The sequence below is a fragment of the Homalodisca vitripennis genome, chromosome 5, assembly GCF_021130785.1.
Source record: "Homalodisca vitripennis isolate AUS2020 chromosome 5, UT_GWSS_2.1, whole genome shotgun sequence".
Lineage (NCBI taxonomy): Eukaryota > Metazoa > Arthropoda > Insecta > Hemiptera > Cicadellidae > Homalodisca > Homalodisca vitripennis.
In genome coordinates, this window is record NC_060211.1 from 23,024,730 (window position 1) to 23,045,381 (window position 20,652).

At 40.2% G+C, this 20,652-nt stretch overlaps 2 protein-coding genes across 3 annotated transcripts in view; one reads left to right on the forward strand and one right to left on the reverse strand.

The window, feature by feature from the left end:
- LOC124363378 (basic proline-rich protein-like) overlaps positions 1–13,123 on the forward strand; it is a 75,412-nt gene extending 62,289 nt beyond the window's left edge. The window contains exons 28-31 of the mRNA XM_046818629.1: positions 11,867–11,950; positions 12,025–12,201; positions 12,285–12,512; positions 12,914–13,123. Of these exons, the coding sequence (XP_046674585.1) occupies positions 11,867–11,950; positions 12,025–12,201; positions 12,285–12,512; positions 12,914–13,123 (699 nt within the window). The remainder of the gene's footprint in view (positions 1–11,866; positions 11,951–12,024; positions 12,202–12,284; positions 12,513–12,913) is intronic.
- A 1,638-nt stretch (positions 13,124–14,761) lies between these two features.
- LOC124361839 (nucleolar and coiled-body phosphoprotein 1-like) overlaps positions 14,762–20,652 on the reverse strand; it is a 43,698-nt gene continuing 37,807 nt past the window's right edge. For both annotated transcript variants that reach the window (XM_046815841.1, XM_046815840.1), the window contains 3 exons: positions 20,303–20,365; positions 19,437–19,490; positions 14,762–14,885 (listed from right to left, as the gene is read on the reverse strand). In XM_046815841.1, coding sequence (XP_046671797.1) covers positions 19,455–19,490; positions 20,303–20,365 — 99 coding nt within the window. In that variant the 3' untranslated portion in view covers positions 14,762–14,885; positions 19,437–19,454. The remainder of the gene's footprint in view (positions 14,886–19,436; positions 19,491–20,302; positions 20,366–20,652) is intronic.

Consider the following 20,652-nt stretch of genomic DNA (forward strand, 5'->3'; position numbering starts at 1 on the left):
TTGGACCACTCTTTCTTTGATAGTATTAATTAACTCACAATAATTCTCCATTCCATTAATGTAACTTTGTGCTAGTGGTAAATTTAATTGTTCCTTGTAATTGTTTCTAAAGCAATATATTGCTCACTATTCAATTTGCTATTGAATAACATTTCGCTTTGTTCCATTGTAATTTACTTGTTAAATAAGCAACCAATTAATTGCCATTCTAAGTTCTCATGTCAATTTAAGATTTAACTTGAACTGATTTGCTCTCCTTTTCATTTCAATTATATCATTGTTGTTTCATGTTCTAGCGTAAATTATGTTAAGAAGTGTTAGAATTAACTCTCTGATCGATAGTATTGGTGATTGTAGGTCAATTCTATGGTGTACTCTTGCCAAATTATTGAAAGCAACATTTCTTATCTCTAACCTACATATTAGCTACTTATTTCTCTACACTCCATTGTATTTTGGTCAATTTTATTTTTAAAAGGTTCATTCACCGTTCTCTACATTGTGTCTCTTTATCAACCTGATTAACTTAGGATATCTCTCACGGGTTTACTTAATTGTTTAATAACAATTATCACTGTCTCTCTTATATTATTTTTACTAATAATTGCTCCATTTAAAATATTTTCTCGCCTTAGGGTTACATAACAATTGGTACTTAGATTAGCTATTTAAGGTAGCTTAGGTGGACATACCGGCACTTAATGTAAATCTAATTTTGTCTTATCTCAACTTAACTTGTTCCCCCCTTTCGCTTACATTGATTTGTTTACATTACGGTATCCCTCCATTGTTTTTTATAAATTATCTTTGTTAATTGTCTCATTTTATTGTTTTGTTGGCACTAATCGGGAAACCTTTGGTAATTCTCATTTGTAAAACTGCTTTGCCCCTTTCGATATCACAATGGCTCCCAAGGAATTCAAATACGAAACTTATCGTAAATCAACAGATCTTATCAAATCTCGTTTTTGCTTCTCTTAACGAAACCGTCACGAAAATCACTACCAGCGCTCCACCTTTGACACCAGTTCCAAATCAGACAATTAAACACAGTGTTCGCGGAACTAAAGAAGAAAACGCGCGGACTTTGAACTTAACCTTCAAACGTGTCATCGAAGGTGACCAGTGAAGCAGCGGATCAAGATACTCTTTCCAAAGATCAGGATGAGGTTAACGACCTATATGATCGCTATTTCTAGCTTGATCGAGGTTCATCTTGTCACTGAACCCACAACTCCCGCGTCCTCATCACATTCTGATCATCCCGCGTTGTTCCCCACGACGGTAACTGGAGTCAAGTTGCCTAAATTAAAACTTACAGACGTTTGATGGTTCTCCTATGAAATGGATTTCATTTATCAACCTGTTTGACACTACAGTACACCGCAGTGCTTCACTCTCTAACGTCCGCTAAGTTCCCAGTATTTACTGAGCATATTGGAAGGCGGAACCTCTGAACTTAGTGAAGTCGCTCAATCTCACCCCCGCCAATTACCTCATTGCTTATCAGTTGTTGCGGGACAGATATCATAACATACGCCGCCTCACTACTCTCCATCTAAATTATATACTTGACATGCCCGCAGTCCCGCTAGCAACAATGCTAAACAACTTAGAGCGTTCATAACAACATTTTTATGAACATTCAGAGTCCTTGAAAGCCCTGGACTGTGATATCGCCTCTGATAATCACTCTATTGTCAGCTCACTTGTTGCGCAAAACTTGACAGCAAAACTGTCCAGAAATTGGAACAGTATCGTGAGTCCCAAAGAGAGCCTGGCGCCGCTCCGCATTCCCTCCCCAAGGTCACGGAGATTATAACATTTTTTAAATCTGGAATGCTCCCCAGATTGAAGACGCTAGCCTTCACACCCACTCTGAGGACGAAAATACTGTCTACCTCTTCCAGACCGAGGGTTGAAAAGCGTGTTCAGTTCAGTTCGCCTCCCCCAAGCAAATGAATTTGTTAGCTACTGACGCTAAAATTAATTCAAACTACGAAGCTCTTTGTTTTTGTTGCCGGAAATCTGGGGCACAAAATTTACCAATGTCCTCTGTTTAAGGACAAGTCTCCTAATGAGCGGTACAACCTCGTTAAAGGTAACCAGCGGTGCATTTCATGCTTGGGAAATCATCCGATTAAAAGAGTGCAGATCCAAGAACACATGTTCGACTTGCCACAGGAAACACCATTCGCTTCTGCACTTTAATAACAGTGCCGATAGGCCTAGCTCTTCCGCCACTGCGCCTCTACCCCCCCCCCCCCGCTAGCTGTCAACACAACACTGACTTGTGCCGCGCGCTCCACCTCTCTCACTGAAACAAGCACCGTGCTGCTCTGTACAGCACTGGTCAAACTCACTGCCCACAATGGCCAGTCATATATTTTCCGCGCCTTATTGGATTCTGGCAGTATGTCCGACTTTGTTTTCTGAGCGTGCTGCTCAGGCTGTTAGGCTCACGTCGCCAGCCTTCTAACCTCACTGTCATTGGGTTAGCCCCAAAACATGACTAACACCAGAGGGTCAACTAGATCTCAATCTTGAAACATTATCGGGACACTTAATTGCCCAAAACCATTCCTTCCCATGTACTGGAAAAAATCTCTCTCGAACTTCCGCGGGTAGAACTTAACCCGGAAGTACTCATGCGAACAAAATCTTTTGTTCTCGCGGACCCGACCTTTGGCAAGCCTGGTCCAATCGATGTCCTCATCGGCAACTCTCTCTTCCCTCAACTGATGCTTACCAATGAGCGACACTCTCTCGGGGGCGAATATGCCTTCTGCTCTTGGCACTATTTTTGGATATGTGATTGTTGGAAGTGCGCCGTGTCTCTCTACACCGCGCAAAGAAACCTCTAATCTCGCCATCTCTCTCCTCTCGACCACAGATACTGACCTCCACTCCTCCCTTCAACGATTTTGGAACACAGGAAGAACTTCCGATCTGTAGTAAAAAAATCGGAAGAAGAAATCGCGTGTGATAAACTGTTTGAGACATCGCATACACGTGACTCGGAAGGTCGCTATGTAGTCAAGCTTCCCTTTGTTGACAACCTCGCCCACACTAAATTGGGAAACGTTAAAGGTCAACCGCCGCTCATCGCCTGGAGTCTATGGAGAGGCGGATCCACGCCAGAAATAACTCCCCCCTGAAGGCGCTCTATATCGAGTTCATGACCGAGTACGAGGCGCTCGGACACATGAAATGTCTTCCCCATCCTGATTTATCTGCTCCGCATTATTTTCTCCCACATCATGGGGTAGTGAAAGAGTATAGTAGCACTACCAAAGCTTCGTGTTGTTTTTGACGCCAGTGCCAAGACCGGCTCAGGCCTATCCCTCAACGACGTACTTCTCACCGGTCCAAAGTTACAAAATAATATTTGTGATATCCTTCTCCACTTCCGGCTGAAAAATTTTGTTTTTTCGTGGTGCGACATCCGGCAGATGTACCGCCAAAATTAAGATTCATCCAGACGACCAAAGGTTTCAGCTCATCCTTTGGCGTGAAAACCCCTCCCTTCCGCTCTCTACTTACCAGCTGACCACGGTGACGTATGGTATGAACTGTTCACCCTACCTCGCCATAAAAACTCTCCGACAATTGACACAAGGATGAAGGTTCCAATTTCCCTCAGGCAGCTCACATTCTGAAACACCCATAGCTATGTGGACGATTTGATAGCCGGAGCGTCCACTGAAGACGAAGCTCTCCCAACTTCAACATCAGCTGATCGAGCTTCTCCGCTTAGGCGGCTTTGAACTGAGGAAATGGGTTTCTAATTGCCCAAAATTACTTCAACCATTGCCTGCCTCTCATCAAGAATCCCCTGTGTTTCTTCAACCTTCGTCGGAACCCTCTGTTCTCCATCTTAGGTATCCATTGGTCACCTGTGACAGACTGTTTTAAATATAACCTCAACTTCACATGTGATGCCCCGACTAAGCGGAAAGTGCTAAGTCTGATCGCTCGGATTTAACGACCCGTGCGGTTTTTTGTCCCCTTGCATAATGATAGCAAAGCGCTTCATGCAAGTGTTGTGGACTTCCGGTGTATCTTGGGATGAACCCTTGTCTCCGGACCTCGCGCTAAAATGGCGAGACTTTGTGATCGACTTAAAAAACATTGTTGAAGTGTCGATCCCTCGGCCGATAATGGCCACCCCCTCTAGCTCATGTGAACTACATGGTTTCTCGGACGCATCCGAGACCGGTTACGCCGCTGTTGTGTATATAAGGTGCATAAACACTGATAGTGAAGTGAGTGTGACCCAAATAATTTCAAAAAACTCGTGCTTGCCCGGCCCGCTAAAACGAGTAACTATTTGCCGCGATTAGAGTTGTGCGCGGCTCACCTCCTGGCTAATTTTAGTTCATTATGTACAGTCTCAGTATTCCAGTGTATTAAGTATTGACTCTACAAACTTTGTGGTGATTGTGTGATTCGACTGTGACTCTGTCCTGGATACATACTCTCCCTTACCGCCTCAAAACGTATGTAGCGAATCGTGTAGCTCAAATCCAAGAGCTCATTCCTCCCTCTTCTTGGCGTCATGTGTCTAGTGCTGACAAACCCTGCAGGACTGTGCTTCTCGTGGGATCCTCCCTTCGGAACTTGTTCATCACACTCTTTGGTGGCACGGACCCTTTGTGGCTGCAACTACCTCCTCCAGATTGGCCCACTTCCAGTTTTTCTCCGCTCGATGATTCTTCCTTGGACGAGTTGAAGCCCGTTCCGCTGTCCGTCTTCGTTGCAGCCTCCCAGCCTCCTTGGGATCTACTCACTCGTTTCTCCTCCTGGACCAAGCTGCTCCATGTGTTGGCGTATCTCCTCCGGTTCGTCTCTCATAGCCGCCGGCAAGAACATCATGTGGGTCCTCTTTCTGTCGTCGAGGTGCGAGCCTGCTCAACTTCGCCTCTTCCAATTAGTTCAACGAGAATCTTTTCCTGATGACCTGGCAGCCCTTCGAGACAACAAGAACTGCTCCCATCAAGCTACAGCGCCTTGCTCCCTTCATTGATGCTGAAGGACTCCTCCGTGTTGGTGGTCGACTAAAGCTTGCTGACTTGACGGAAGAAGTGCGCCACCCCTGTATTTTGCCTAAATCTCACCATGTTGTTAACTTACTAATAGACCACACTCACCTACAAAACTTACATTCAGGGGTTCAATTAACCATGTCCCTTTTTAGCCCAGCATGTCTGGATTCTCTCTGCTCGTAGTGTGGTGCGCTCGCGCATTTTTCAATGCCTCCCTTGCTTTAAACAAAGACCCAAGCCTTTGTTCCCTCTCATGGGTGATCTACCCAAAGCCCGCATAATTCCCGCTCGACCTTTCTTGTCGGACAGGCATTGACTATGAGTGGTCCCTTCAACGTCAAGATTCACAACCTCCGCTCTATCCGACACACTAAAGCTTACATCTGTCTCTTTGTGTGCCTAGTGACTAAGTCTGTACATATAGAAGTCGCCACTGATCTGTCCACGGACGCATTTATAGCCGCACTCACACGTTTTGTTTTCACGTAGAGGCCTATGTACCGGACATCTATAGTGGACTGTGGTACAAACTTTGTTGGTGCGAGAAACTCTTTACAGCAACTAATCACTTCCTCTGGCAAGCTCCAAATTCACCCAATTTTCCCTCGGCCAGAAAATTAACTTTCATTTTAACCCCCCTGCAGCTCCCCACCATGGCGGCCTCTGGGAAAGCGCCATTAAGAGCGCCAAATTTCACTTGACCCCCACCCCCCCCCCCCCCCACCCCCCCCCCCCCCCACCCCCCCCCCCCCCCACCCCCCCCCCCCCCCACCCCCCCCCCCCCCCACCCCCCCCCCCCCCAGAGTAAATGAAATCATTACCGGACTGGAATATCACACACATAATCCGTATGCTTCAACCACGTTTAATAATAACGATGAAATAAGGATACCAATCAGTTATCAGGATTTAATAACAGCTCCTTTTGAAAGCACACTACACGTTGTGGGTACAGTAAGCGGTAAGAAAGCTGACGGTACAACAGATGCTAAAGTGTCTCTGGTTAACAACGCGATCGCTTTTCTCTTTGATGATATCCGATACGAGATTGGCGGTGTGGAAATTGATCGCACAAAGAATGATAAGGTATAGCCAGTTCGTTAAAAAATATATTATCAGCTCGTGCGGAAGACGAAAATAATCTGAAAATGCATGCTGGTTCGGGCCCCGGTGGAAAGAAAGAAATGAACAAATTCTCATTTTCTGTGCCTTTAAGGTTGTTTGTTGGGATTCGCAGAGGATTACAAGCGAATAATTGTGAATGTAAAACAAGAGTTATACTGCTGCGGTCGGCGACAGATGCCAACGCTATTATTAGCGATGACGCAGCGACCCACACGTTGAAGATCACCAATCTGTACTGGCGGGTGCCTCACATCTCTGTATCCGACTTGTTTCGTGCTAAAATCCTACGTCTAGTTGAAAAAGATACTCCAATACATATACCGTTTAGATCGTGGGAGTTGCACGAATACCCTGTACTGCCGCAAAACTGAACGTCAATCATGGACTATAAAAACTGCTTCTCAATTGGAGAAACCACGATACGTGATTGTAGCTTTCCAGACAGAAAGGAAAAAAAAAACAACTTAAAGAAAGACATGTCCATGTTTTGACAGTTGTAAGTTATCGAACATCCGCCTGTATTTAAATACACAATATTTCCCTTATGACAACATTCACGGAGACACCGCTATATTCTACGAAATGTTTGTAAGATTTCAAAACTCCTATTATGGCGATTTAGGTGGTCGTCGGTGGCCTGACGTCAGTCTGGACAAGTTTAAAAATAAAACACACTCTGTATGTGATTGATTGTTCACGCCAAAATGATTCGGTCAAGTCTGGACCTGTCGATGTACACGGCTAGAATTTGAGGCTACGGAAGCGTTCAAGGCCAACACCACAGCCTACTGTCTACTGCTTCATGACTCGTATTTCGTTTACACAATGCTCAAGGCACGGTAAAGAAGATGATGTAACGTGAATAAAACACGATGCAAATGACAGAATCTTTTCAGTTTCAAATTGGACGCCACGAGGGAAGGTTCACGGAAGATAAATATTGTCCTTGATTTGGTCGGTGAAATCCGTAGACTAATCCGCAATCACCAGTTAACAACAATGAAACGGACGAGTGATGGCTACATGCATTATTGCGAATGTGCGTATACCGCACCGGATTGTCAAGATGTACCAGACACTTGTGTATGTGTAATGATTGACAGGCGGAAAGATGAAATATTCAGACTGTTAAATGAAATTTACGATAACACTGTGCAAAACGACGACGACGATGTCATAGAAGAGATAGTGACTATACGATATCCTCTATGGAAGAAGGGGAGGAGGAGGAGGAGGAGGAGGAGGTATGTAATTGTATAAGCCAGAGACTAATACGTCAGTACTTAATGGTTTGCTCAAGGTGTACAGAGTCATTCGTGATCATGGAGCGAAAGAGTGAAGACATACTGGCTACTGTCGCTGATGCTGTGTTCAAGGAGGAGGAGGAGGAGGAACCAGCTGGTGAGTCAACCAATGGAAATAGACAAGGTTAAATCAGTCCGTAAAAGCTCAAAACGAAATCTCCCGAATCTAGTTACCCGGTGTGTTTTCTAAAGTCTCTTTACTTTTTGAATCCGATTGTTCCAAATACTTGATTGTAGGATTGTTTGTTGATCACGACAAACGGTGTCCGGTATCTTGATGAAAGGTAAAAGGGGAACGTTTGCGTTTTGGAAACCTGAAATGTTCAACATTCTATTAGGGTGCGCGAACCAAATCAACCGGACTCTTGGAATCGACAGGCGTGCATAGATTCAGTAGTTCTAAAAGCGAAAGTGGAGAGAATATGTGGTACGTAAGTATTTGGTCAGCAGTACGTTTACTGTACGACGGAAAGAATACATTAACTCTGTCCGTAGACGATGGACTCAGTTCACCAATTGTCTGCCCCTGCGTAACACGTCAAATCAACGAGTTGTTTTTAACGGAGGATCTATTGAGATCTTACGTCGGTGATGTGTTAGCATTGCCTAACAACGGAAGTCCGGACGAGGTTACGTTGATCCGCCTGAGGCTTTACCACGTCACCTTTGCGACAGACTTTTTGATGACGTCCAGTGCTACAAACGTTGGCCACATTCCAGCGGCGATGAATGTGGCAGTAGTTGAATTTCAAGCTTTTCAAGGTAACAAAAACCGTTTATAATCAAAGAGTTTGCCATTGTGGCTAATTCATTTCAATGTCAAATTGTTTTCAAACCTCCGTTTCCTAGGGAGAGATTAAATAAGAAAATGCGTACAACAGCTCTGTGGTTAGAGAAGAACTACCACAAATCTTGTGGAAGAAGGCGATTTCCCTTACAGTGGAAGTGTCATTCGCAACCTGTGCAAGCCGTTTACCATAATTTATACACGTGGTCATGAGAAAGCGAAATTTTTAAGACGGTTCACTCTAACGTTTGTGAGCTGGACAACCTGGCATGTTATGACAGTAGTACATTATGCAGTTGTAAAGGATCGCATCGGTTTTCCTGCTCCCTACCGCAACACAGCGGCCGTGATGAAGATGTACGGTGTGCAATGCACGCTGCTAGATGTCGTTTTGAAATCCTGAATAAACAAGACTCACCAGTCCACTTAGTAGTCATTCTGTTCACGGTCACTGTTGAATTACATCGTGTCAGCATGGCGAGTACAGCTGCTGCTGCTACCGCTGCTGTATGGGACCTCATTTCTCGAGAGCCCAAAGTGCCTGTCGGTGTGCTCACTGATGCGTTCATTTTGAAATTTAGTCGCTTTCTGAATTGGAAGCTTTTATCGGCAAATTATACTTTTTCGTTTGACATGTTGAGAATATTTCAGCATAAAGTAATTTGGACCACGATTTTGGAAAATTCTCGCCTTCCTGAATTCATTTTACGTGAAATGATGCCGAACTTTGACACTTACTGTTGGATAGTAAATAAGTCGTCACCAGGTTCTATCGGAGCAGTTTATACACGATTTTGCTGAAAAAGCTGGACTGGGATTACATACTATTGTACCAAAACCTTAGTGGAAAGTTTTCTTCAGGACCATTGTAATTATTATAGTGATGAAGCGTAATGTGTCCCGTAGAAAAACTCCAGTTTTACGATAGACCACATTGAAAGGCTTCACCGAGTAAAGTGGTCAACAACCGATTCCTGCTTGTGTTTCACGAGTCCACATTGAAAGGCCTCTCTGAGTAAAGTGACTTGTAGGAATCTTGCTGAGAATCGGATCTCGCTCATCCTCTGTAAGTTACAACGAGTCACATTGAAAGGCTTCTCCAAGTAAAGTGGCTTGTATGAAACCGACTGAGAGATGCTTCAGCTTCACCTGGATGAGGCAAGTCATATTGAAAGGCTTCACCAATAAAGTGACTTGTCGCCGTCCCACCTAGTAGTATAATGTAGATTAGTACAAAAATGTCCTTCTCGGAAGGAGGAGGAGGAGTTCGGCATTGAGTTGAGAACTACTCCTGGAAAAAATGTCTTTGCGAGAGCTAAGGAGTTTGGCATTAAGTTGAAAACTTCAAAGCTCACGTGGGGCAGAAAAAACACTTGCAAAATATAAAATTTTTGCGAGTACTTGACAGTGAGACGAAAGTTCGGCATTTAGTTGAGAACTTTAACGGACTCGCTAAACGGTCTCGCAAGGACACCAAAAAAAAAGTTTATTTTTCGGAGGTGGCAAATTTGTTATGGAGTGGCCATCACGACAGAGTGGGCGATGGTTGGGGCCCACTCGCAATGAGAGTGACACGGAGAGGTTTCGGCATTGAGTTGAGAACTTGAACGTGTTCAGTGTTCTTTGTTAAGTGAGATTAGGCCTCCTTGGGGAAACTCACTATAATAAAAAACGCGCCGAGACCCCTACGGCCTGGCTCAAAGCCTACCGTGGGTGATGGAAACGTGGGTCAACTACGCTGCATTCCTGTCTATATTCAGCTTGGCAGTTTGCCACGACCACAGCCGCGACTACCTCCACTTTCATTCCAAGGTGTATATACTACCTGTGGCAAGGTGATCGTCACAGTCACTCTTCGTCTACGTGTCGACGCTCTCATTACAGGTAAGTGACTACACTACACATTTAACTGTTTTCTTTTAGAGATATTCGACTGCGCTCTCTATTTGCGGTTGTGTTGCTCACGCATAGTTATTCTCAATCCGCTAGCCAAGTTAACAGTTTTACGATGAACTCGTTGTTAAGATTATTCGCTATACAGATTGTCGGTTTTCCTTTACAGATTGAAAAATGGAACTTTCTACAAAGCTTTCGTCCCTGGAGAAGCATGGTGAACCCACACCAAAGATGGCGATAAAAAGTTTGACACGGAAAGCTGGCTACAGGATCCTGGAGGCAAAGAAGGTGGACACTAAATTTGACCGGAAGGCAGTGATGTTACTCGTAGAAGTGGACAGCAACCAAAACACCCGTCACATTTCTACCGGTGAGATTTGAAAAGACTTTAGATGACAGTGATCTACAAGAAATGACGTCGTCTAAAAGGTATAAAGTTAGATGTACGGGTGTTAACGGACTTTTGGTAGATGTTAAGATTTGGAAATGTATGTAATCAGAACGCTTTTAATAAATGTAAGTACGGTCGTCAACACGTGTGTTATTTCTGCAACGCCCCCGCCTCCCGGCTATTTTTACATCGCGGTCGCAATGTGTTTTTGTTCTTTCTGTCTACAGTGGCTCGCCATATACAAGCAGACGATGGACGTCAATACAGGTAAGTGAATCCCACCTAAAAAGGGAGGGAGGCATTATGTGGTACGCAGTGTAACAACCAGTATCTCTGGACCGACTTTGTGCACCATATGATGCCTTAACCTGGGGGTGTACGCACCCGGACAGTCCCAAAACCCTGTCCGGGGTGGGATTTACGTAAGTGTCCTACATGTGTGTTGTGTAGCTATCATTCGCTTTGTCACAATGTTACAGAGTAAGATGGTCTGGTACACACAGTGCGTAGTTGTAGTCATTGGAATGCACAGCTGTTATCCGCTCTGTCACCATGTGCTGTAACGAGGTTATGCTCGCCTACACGAGAGAGCTCTTAAGGTATGCCAACCGAGTGGTCTAAGCGCTCGTCTTACGTTCCGCGGGACCAGGGTTCAAATCCTGGATGGCTTGGCATACTTTTTTTTTTTGCGGCCATCACTTGCCGTTACCATTATGTTGTAAGCCGTCTCTTACCAGATACAGCACCGCAGTCGCACACGTACGCTAAGAACAATAGTGTTACAGTAGGCATACTTTTTTTTTTACGTCCTCACTTGCCGCTACCAGTATGTTGTGAGCCGTCTCTACCAGATAGCAGCACCGCAGTCGCAAAGCTAAGAAACTACAGCTGATCGCCGATAACGCCGGGCGCCCCGCGCCGCACGTACAGCCATATCGCGCCGCCACGCACAACTCGTCTCCGTGGTCCAGTGGTCAGCGCGACAGTCTCGCATTCGTAGGGGCCCGGGTTCGGATACCGGCCGCCGGAGACACAAATTTTTGTTCATCCGCCATGACACCGTCCCGCCATCGCTCGTCCGCCATCGCTCTCGTAAGGTGGGGGGCTTGCTGCTCTCCCATTGGCTGGGGGTCGTCGCAGGGGGTCTAGGAGGGGCGGGGGGTGTGGGAGGGGGAGGGGGAGGGGGCAGGGGGCGTGGCCTAGCCGCCATTGCTGCTTTCTCATTGGTCCAGAATAACTCCATAAGAGCCCATGTCTTACGGCCAAAGTGGCGCCCGTTCTACTTCTTTAGATTGTAACGTTTTATTACTATTTACAGCAGTCATCTGACCCCTGGGAATTCCCATCACGCGGCAGCTGCAGCAGTAGAACTCCTCCTCCTCCTCCGAGTTCTTCAGATTCGGTTAGTGGAATTTGTGTGTGTGTGTGTTCAGTGATCTAGTTTCCGTAATCTACAGAATCACACAATTTTTACAGGCAGTCCACGTTGCACTGATAGACGGATCTCCTCAGGACGAACCTATAGATTTGACTAATCCATCTCACCGAGATCCCATACCATCATCACCCGCTGGCGACGGTCCTTGTTTCCGTCATTGTACCGGATGTCTTGAAGAAGATAGGCAGAGACGTCGTATCGCTAGATTTTTTCAGGTGGGAAAATTAGTCTTTACTGACGCTTTTGCAATTTGACCGATTGGTGTGCAATTGTCCATGAAAGACTTCTTTTTCTACAGGAGAACCGTGGACAGTGTAATGGGTTGAGGATTTCACCCCACGCTCTCTTCGCAGTGGTGCGGGTCCAGTACGATCTCCCAGATCTGACACGCTTCGTGGACCGGTTTCTGCAATCAGACATGGAATTGTTGTTCCGTCATGCAGAGCAGATGTGGGATGTACTGCGTTCATTCCTGGAAACACTACTCGTGGAAGCTACCGAAAGGGTCCAATCGGAGTTGCAGAGGGTCAGATTGCAAAGGACTGGAAGGGAGCAGGAGTCTGCTAGACTGGTCGCTTGCGTGGTGTGCCAAACTGCACTTCCCACCGTAGCCCTGAGAACTTGCGGTCACGTACTGTGTCCATCGTGCAGTCACCGCCTCTTCAGGTGTCCTGTATGCAGGGTTTCCAATTGTCGGTATCCTGGATCTTCTTCTTCCTGTAGGTGGACCGTTCTTCCCACTAAATAAGGGAGGGGGGTATTACATAGTACACGAGGTGACAACCAGTATCTCTGGACTGACCATGCGTACCATGTAATACCTTAACCTGGGGGCGTTTCTTTTAACGTCTGGACAGTCCCAAGCCCCTGTCCATGTGGGATAACGGTCATGTAAACTTTGTGTTAGGAAAATGTGTTTCTTAAGAGAGAGAGAACATTTACGGTCGCACTGTCGCCATCGCTCTACTAGGGAAGGGAGTGTGGGAGGAGTCGTATGGCGCGCCGCGCCGCACGCCACCACCACATGTCACCATCCGCCATCGCTCTGCAGTGTGGGAGGAGTCAGGGAGGGGGCTTGCTGCTCTCCCATTGGTCGCCGTCACGGAGCTCTCGGCCAATCAGAGGCTTGGGCTATAGTGGCGGTTCTTCTACTAACATGGTTTCAATATTAGTTGGGCGCTAAGATCTTCCGAGCCTCCTCCAGAAAAACGGGATAATATACGGTGATATCCCGTTCCTCACCATATTCCTCGATGATTCCCATTTTTAGTTCAAACATCTAATCTATGGAATATGAGCAATCAAGATTTTATAAAAAATGAACATCCATTAGTGTAGGGCCTATATAATTTTAATGAACTTGCAGATACTGCCAGTACAGTTTATAGAAGAGGCTCTTACAGATGACATGTTTTCGAATCAATAGCAATGTTCAGTTGTAGCAACAGAAACAACCGAATAATTCTAATGATAATGTATTAGAGTCTGTGAAGAGATCAAATAATAATTTAATTAATTTTTTGGATGATTTTGCCACATAATTGAGATTAATTTAGTGTAACTGAAAAGTGAAATTAAACTTGGGTTTCCCTGAGAGCTACCAATCACGTTTTGTTGAATCTCCAAGTCTAATTTTCTTTACAATCCATTCATCAAGAGATGATTGTTTCTTTACAGATTATTTTTGGTTTTAAGTAATAGATAAAAATTTTTACATGTAACGTAAATTAGCATTCCCAAGTTAAACTTCGCAAATTTTGAATAATTGGATATCAGAATACAACATAGGAGATTTATTGTGAAAAATGAGTCGTATCATTAACAGTACTTTTTCAGTGTAAGATAAAACTATTAACCATCACAAAACATCTCAATATTTATATATTCTAACTGCAATGCATTAGTAAATTTCACGATTAATATTATTACGTATTTCGCCACATTACCTTGGCGAACTCCCTCCTATTCTCCCAATATTTCTATTACTAATCATAAAAGTATGAATAAATAATGTAATATCAAGGACAAATGTAGTAAGATACGTTTCATAATAAGAAGTCCAGGCCAACCACGTGATGCAATGCTCTATATCCTATTTTTTCATCCCCCATTTGATTTAAATCAAGCCATAACTTACGGATCAAAACGTAAAGTATTTGACCCTAGAAAAGCCCCCAAAACAGTCGTAAATTGTTTATTTATAGTAATTTTTTTCAGCTCTTTACATGTTTATATAGGTTATTAAGCCTATATATTTTCAGGAACAAAATACATAATTCACTCATTGGTATTAAACTGTTTTCAAATTACGGCACACATATAAACTCGGTCTCTGTAACAATACACTCAGCCACTTGACAACACAAACATGGGAAATGTGATTCCTTCGTTGTTCAGAGCCCACTTCTCTGGCTTATGAGGATACTTTTATCTACTAACGCATCTTTTGCAGATTGGATTTTCAAGTTTTATTTGTACTTGTATGTAGGATAGTAACTAACAGATTGCTCTATTCATCTAAAGCCTATTCCTGACATAGAGTTAAATTAATTTCTTGTGTAACTAAACAGTTTCAACTGCCCAAAATAATATCCTCTTCTCTTCAAAAACTAAATTTAAACCAAGAGTATTTCAGATATATAATCTATATAATAAATATTTCTTATTTTGATTTATTTTTTAATCACGCATTTGTAAAATAATTATGTTGTGCTAAAAGTTGTTTCTTTGAGGTAATATTCATTCTTTCGTATAAGATAAAAAGAATAAAAAAACTTAATGCTGTTCATTTTATTGTGTATACAATTGACAAGTTTTATGTACTGCACAAAATTGATATAGCTAGTATTTACTGTATTCATGTAGGTTTCAAACATCATAGGTTGGAATTTCAAGATACCTGAAAACACAAATATTAGATTATTAGTATATAAAATGTTATAAAATAAGGAATATTTTACAACATAAATTTAATGATTGTGCTTTCTGTAGGGTGCCTGATATGAATTTAAAAGATAATGCCATACTCATATAAAATATTTAGTAACACGACAAAAAAATTATAAATGTATTTGCCCCCCTATGTGAACAAATACTTTTATTATGGGCATGGCAATTTTGTAAATATAAATACAAATATTGATATAGTAATGCTAGACAGAAATAATCCACAAATGTTATTTATACAAGTGAAAATAAAGTGAAAATAGTAAGTAAGTGAAAATAAAAGTTTGTAAAAACATGTACGTTCAGCAAGAAAAAAAGTGTAACCGATTTTGTCTATTCTTCGTACGTTATTTATTTAATTAAAAATTGATTTTCTTAACGTTTACGTACAATTTTTACTGGCTTATTTTATATCATTATCTTAAGAAATTAATTCTTTAAAAGTTTTGTTAAAGAATTTTACGTGTTTGTTACACATTTAACAAAGTTAATCTACTTGAAACCTAAATGAAACTTGATTTTGGACACCGAATTTTGCGTATTTCTTCAGATATCTTAAAAATTACTGCAGCTAGAGGTCTGGTACCAATTTTATTCAATTTTTCAGTTCAATTTGCATAATATAAATTAAATTTTACGTCCTGGGTAACGCCCAAAATAATTTAATAGGGCTCCCTTTTAACGGTGGCACTGAAATCTGGGCGAAATCTTTCACCCTGTATAGCTCGCTAACTAAGCGTTTTCTGGACCTATGTGTATATGAACTTTTTTCGTTATTTTCACCGTAAGAACAAGTCCTGACAGTTTCTCCGTTTCTTCATGGGACACCCTGTATAAATATACTAGAATATATTTATTTATATAAATATCATAGAAATCCATAAACGGTACGGAAAATATTACTGTACTTTTACTTAAACTCTTTTAGTGTAGAGTCCAATTCGTATAACAATAAACGGTGTGTGAAGTTAAATTGTAAGAAAAGGGCTTTCTATAAATAAAAGCTCAAACTCGAAATATGTTTCCGTATCTCAACATCTTGTACTTAATGTGTTTAATGAGATGGGTAGATGATACAGTTTTATTCACCCAACGTAGATTGAACAACAACTACATCAAATTTTGACTAGGATTACCACAGGGGTTTACAATGTTATTCACTAATCTGTGTAATCCTTATAGGCCACAAAAAGATCTTCAATATCTTAGCTGGCATGTGTATGTTTTCATATTATTTTCTTTTTAGTAACCTGCATATCAAACTAAACTAGATGCTCCTTCTATGTAAAAAAAGGTAGGCAAATATTTTGAACGTTTTTTATTTTGGCTTTAGCTAACTGTGGCACATTGTGACTGATATTCTTCTCAATTTTTTTTCAAACATTTTGTTGGCCTGTATGTTAGTGTAGCCTACCCATTCTCCTGTAATGTCTTATGTGCTCTCCATTTGCTGTACTCCTATTATATTTACATGTGTATAGAAAGTGCAATTTAATTACCTATTCAATAGGCAAAACTTCTTGGCTAGATTATGATGAGTCTATCAAATTTAGTTATACATTTATGTAGTATACGTGATTTTTGGATGTATTGCATCGTTTTCTAAGAAGTCATCAAGTCATCAGTCTTTACATTATAGCCAAATTACTCACATGTCATCATACAAACATTATGAAAAAATAAATGTTAAAATAACAACAACAAAAACTAGTATAAGTATAAAACATGTATATATACCAACTATTTGGAGACTTTTATTGCAATTCCGACGGTACTAGTTTCCACGAAATCCGTCCAAGGTTTAAGCGAGCACAACCACTTTAAAGATACGCTTGCACAAGCCTGGAGCAACAAACAACTGATACCTCTCAACTGTGACATGTTTGGATTGACGGATTGAGTTGAAAACAAGTACCGGTGGAACTGTAATAGAATTTTTCAAATAGTTGATATCTATTAAATTTTTAAAAACTATACTGGTGTTTTCTATATTGGACTTTAAAAATTTTAACAGACGCCATTCTGTTAATACTAAATAAAATAACAATATGTTTTATTTTCCTCTTAGCTATTCAAACCTATGTGCCAAAATTTGGTTTCTTTAAGAGATAAAAGTTTGTTTATAAAAAATAAAAATGGCGGCTAGCGGTTAAACGAAGTTGAAATTATAAAAAAAGTTATTCTTCATTTTTAGCTTAGAATTACACATACAGTCTGAAAATGCATAGACAGCCTAACCTTTTTGTTAAACCTTGCCTATTGTCAAATGAATAAAACGTCAAGAAATGGTGGAATCGTCTGGAACTAGCCCTCATCCAAAATTGATGTATATTTCTTACGTCCAAGGAACTGCTAGTAAAACAGATAGGGTAATACAAATTTATAATTTCACATCGGTAAAGCCGGCTATATTATAAGTGAACGGTCTGTTTCATCTGTGTATGCCTAGAGTCTAAATGAATGAACCATATAATTGTGATTCAAATTATACATTAGGGACACAACATTTGTTACCTAAATGGGTTTGTGATCATATTATTAGGGACATAAAACAACAGAAAAACAGAATATGTAATAGAATTCTATGAAACAACAGTACTTGCACAAAATTCACAATTCTGCAGGTGCAAATTGCTGGTGGGGTGGCTTCAACTCATCTGGATTTCTTCCACGAGTCTGTACCATCGTTCAGAAGGAAAGTGAGAGCTCTGTGTGATGTTACTTAATGCTGGGGCCGTCGACTCCTCTCATTATAGTGCCAGTGCCTCCTCTACAGTTTCTGTTTTTTGTTATTTTCGTTGTTGTTTATTGTATATTTATTTGTTAGAGTATTTATAGCCTTTCTGTTAGTTATATAAATTGAAATGATAGCCCTATTCACTGTTCACCAAACCTCTATTCTTGTTATTGTTACCTGATATTTTTATTGTTGTTAGTATATATATATATATATATATATATATATATATATATATATATATAGAGCCTAAGGAGAGCTATCAAAATAAGAAATAACAACAATATTAACAAAATAATATGAAGGAAAAACAGTAAATAAACTATATAAAAAGGACTAACATCAGTAAAGAATCTAAGATAACTGTAGGATAAACTAGAGTGGGATTGAGTCAACTGTGTATAGGGCTGCAGTTTTTATAATAACTAAGATATATATATGTATATATAAATATATATATATATATATATATATATATATATATATATATCTTAGTTATTATAAAAACTGCAGCCCTATACACAGTTGACTCAATCCCACTCTAGTTTATCCTACAGTTATCTTAATTATCTTCTTTACTGATGTTAGTCCTTTTTATATAGTTTATTTACTGTTTTTCCTTCATATTATTTTGTTAATATTGTTGTTATTTCTTATTTTGATAGCTCTCCTTAGGCTCTATGTTCTATAGCTATAAAGTGTTTACTAGTCTTTACACTTTCCAGTCTTGTTACAGTAGTTGCCTATGTTGTTTTGCTAGTCACGCCTCCTTATTGTATGTTACTATTTACTCTCTGTCCTGTTAGCTCCTAAGAAAACTTTAATACATCTTGTTCATAATTATTTTTTGTTATTTCTGTATAAAATTGGCGTTTGCCGTTGAAATAAATAAATAAATGTTATCCAATTATAAAAAAATGAAGATAATAAATAATAGGGAAAGAAGGGTACAGTTCGCTGTTAGTTAATATTCAACAAATCACGATATAGCTCATTCAACTCATCTCAGCTGTATATTCTTACTAACGTTTCGATTGAAAATGCGCTGGCAAGATGTCTCTCTATACTTAATGCCAACAATAGAAATGAGACAAATAAATGCTCTATAGACTGAAAAATATATATTTTAGTTATGACACTTTTAGTTATTTCATAAAAACTAAGATTTGCTGATGTTTCAAAAGTACCGTATTTGTCATTTTGTAAGTACATGAATGCGCTATAACTCTGCATTTTAAATTCCGTGAGGATGGTAAAAAATATATTTTAGTCGTAACACTTGCCGCGTAAGCCTAACAACTAAGATTAAGGCTCATGTTTTACAAGTAACGTATTTGTCATTTTGTAAGTAAATAAGTTATATTTGCGCTATAATTGTTTAATCTATCTCTATATATGTTATGATTGGTGCAAATGTTTGCATCTGGTTATGAAATTATATTGTTTTTAAAACAAAACATACAAGAAACATAACTATAAAATGTAAAAAAGAATTGAAACATCTGATTGTTCATCGATAACTAAAATGCTTTTTGGTGTTACAGCACGTTCTAATTACGACCAAGCACAGTCAAGTGCTAGAGCATTGACTATTATTAAGGAGAAGATAATATCTAAAATAACTTTCAGTTATTTTTTGAGCATAGCTTTGGCGAACGTCTCCCTGTGTGAATGTGTACTACAATTTATTCATTTTAAGATATAATAACATTCTGCACTGTTAGTTACATTGTTGCAAAAGCAAATTTAATTTAATGTTCAACTCACCTTAGTGATTTTTTCAACTCAACATGGCCTCCCCGGGCTTCCGTATTGACTATTCTGTAATGGAATAAAATAAACTCCAACTTATATATTCTGATGAACACTAAAGACGAGTTATTTATAATATAAAATATTGTAAATGTTGTTATCAATCGCATAGATAAGAAAGATTTCTGGAGTCACGTCTGAGACAGTGCCAGGTACTAGATGCTGCAATAAAAGGAAGGTGAAATGGATCTAAATCCATCATGTAAATTGAGTCAAACATTCCTAGTATAATTCGGTTGCTCCGTCGTGCTTGGAGATCGTATCAGAAACATCACAGAGCATTCAATTATGCACCCCATAAGACAATGAGGCTGCCACTTCACCTATATTACACCATGCTATTGTATCTTGTATCCAAATACTGGAAACCATTGTTTATCCAATTTAATATCATGTCATGGGCTTCCTTATACAATCATCATTCTCTACTGTACATAATACATGAAACAAAATTCAATGAATACCAACATAAACGTAAATATTAGCTGAAACGAAATATAGTACCAAGTCCACCAAATGGCCTTATACGAGTAATATGAAACTAGCGCATATTTCTCCACTTTGAAATTTTAAAAAGAGCTTACAAGCCACTTCAAGTTCTACAAACCTACTAAACTAGATAAAATACAATAGTCTACCAATGTAATCTGCGGTAGAATAGAGGAGATTTAGAATTACTATGAAGGGATCGGCTTTATAATAATGGGTTATAACCCGTTATACATTATTTTCAGCCGCATGTAATTCAATAGAACTTCGTCATTGTATGAAAGAAACACATTGTATGGCAATACTTACGATACTTAAGTATGTTTATTTACCTCATGAATGGTGTGTTGCAGCCTGTCCACACTCTGAGCCACCCTGTTATAGCTGTGTTGTAACTGCAATGCAAACAATAAACAAATTAAAACATTGTAATTGTCTAAAAAATAAAATATCACTATTATGTAGCTCAGTGATACGAGTTGTGAAAAAACTTCTGCACATGTTAAATAGCCCTTCTGGCTCATTCAAAAACAATTGGTAGATTTTGTGACTACAGTGACTACTTATACGGTTTACTTCATAATAGTTGTGAGTACAACTATTATGTTTTATTAAAGTTATAAACAGGATTCTAAGTATATGTGTTAAAAAAGAATACATTTTTTTCCAAGGCCAGAAGTAA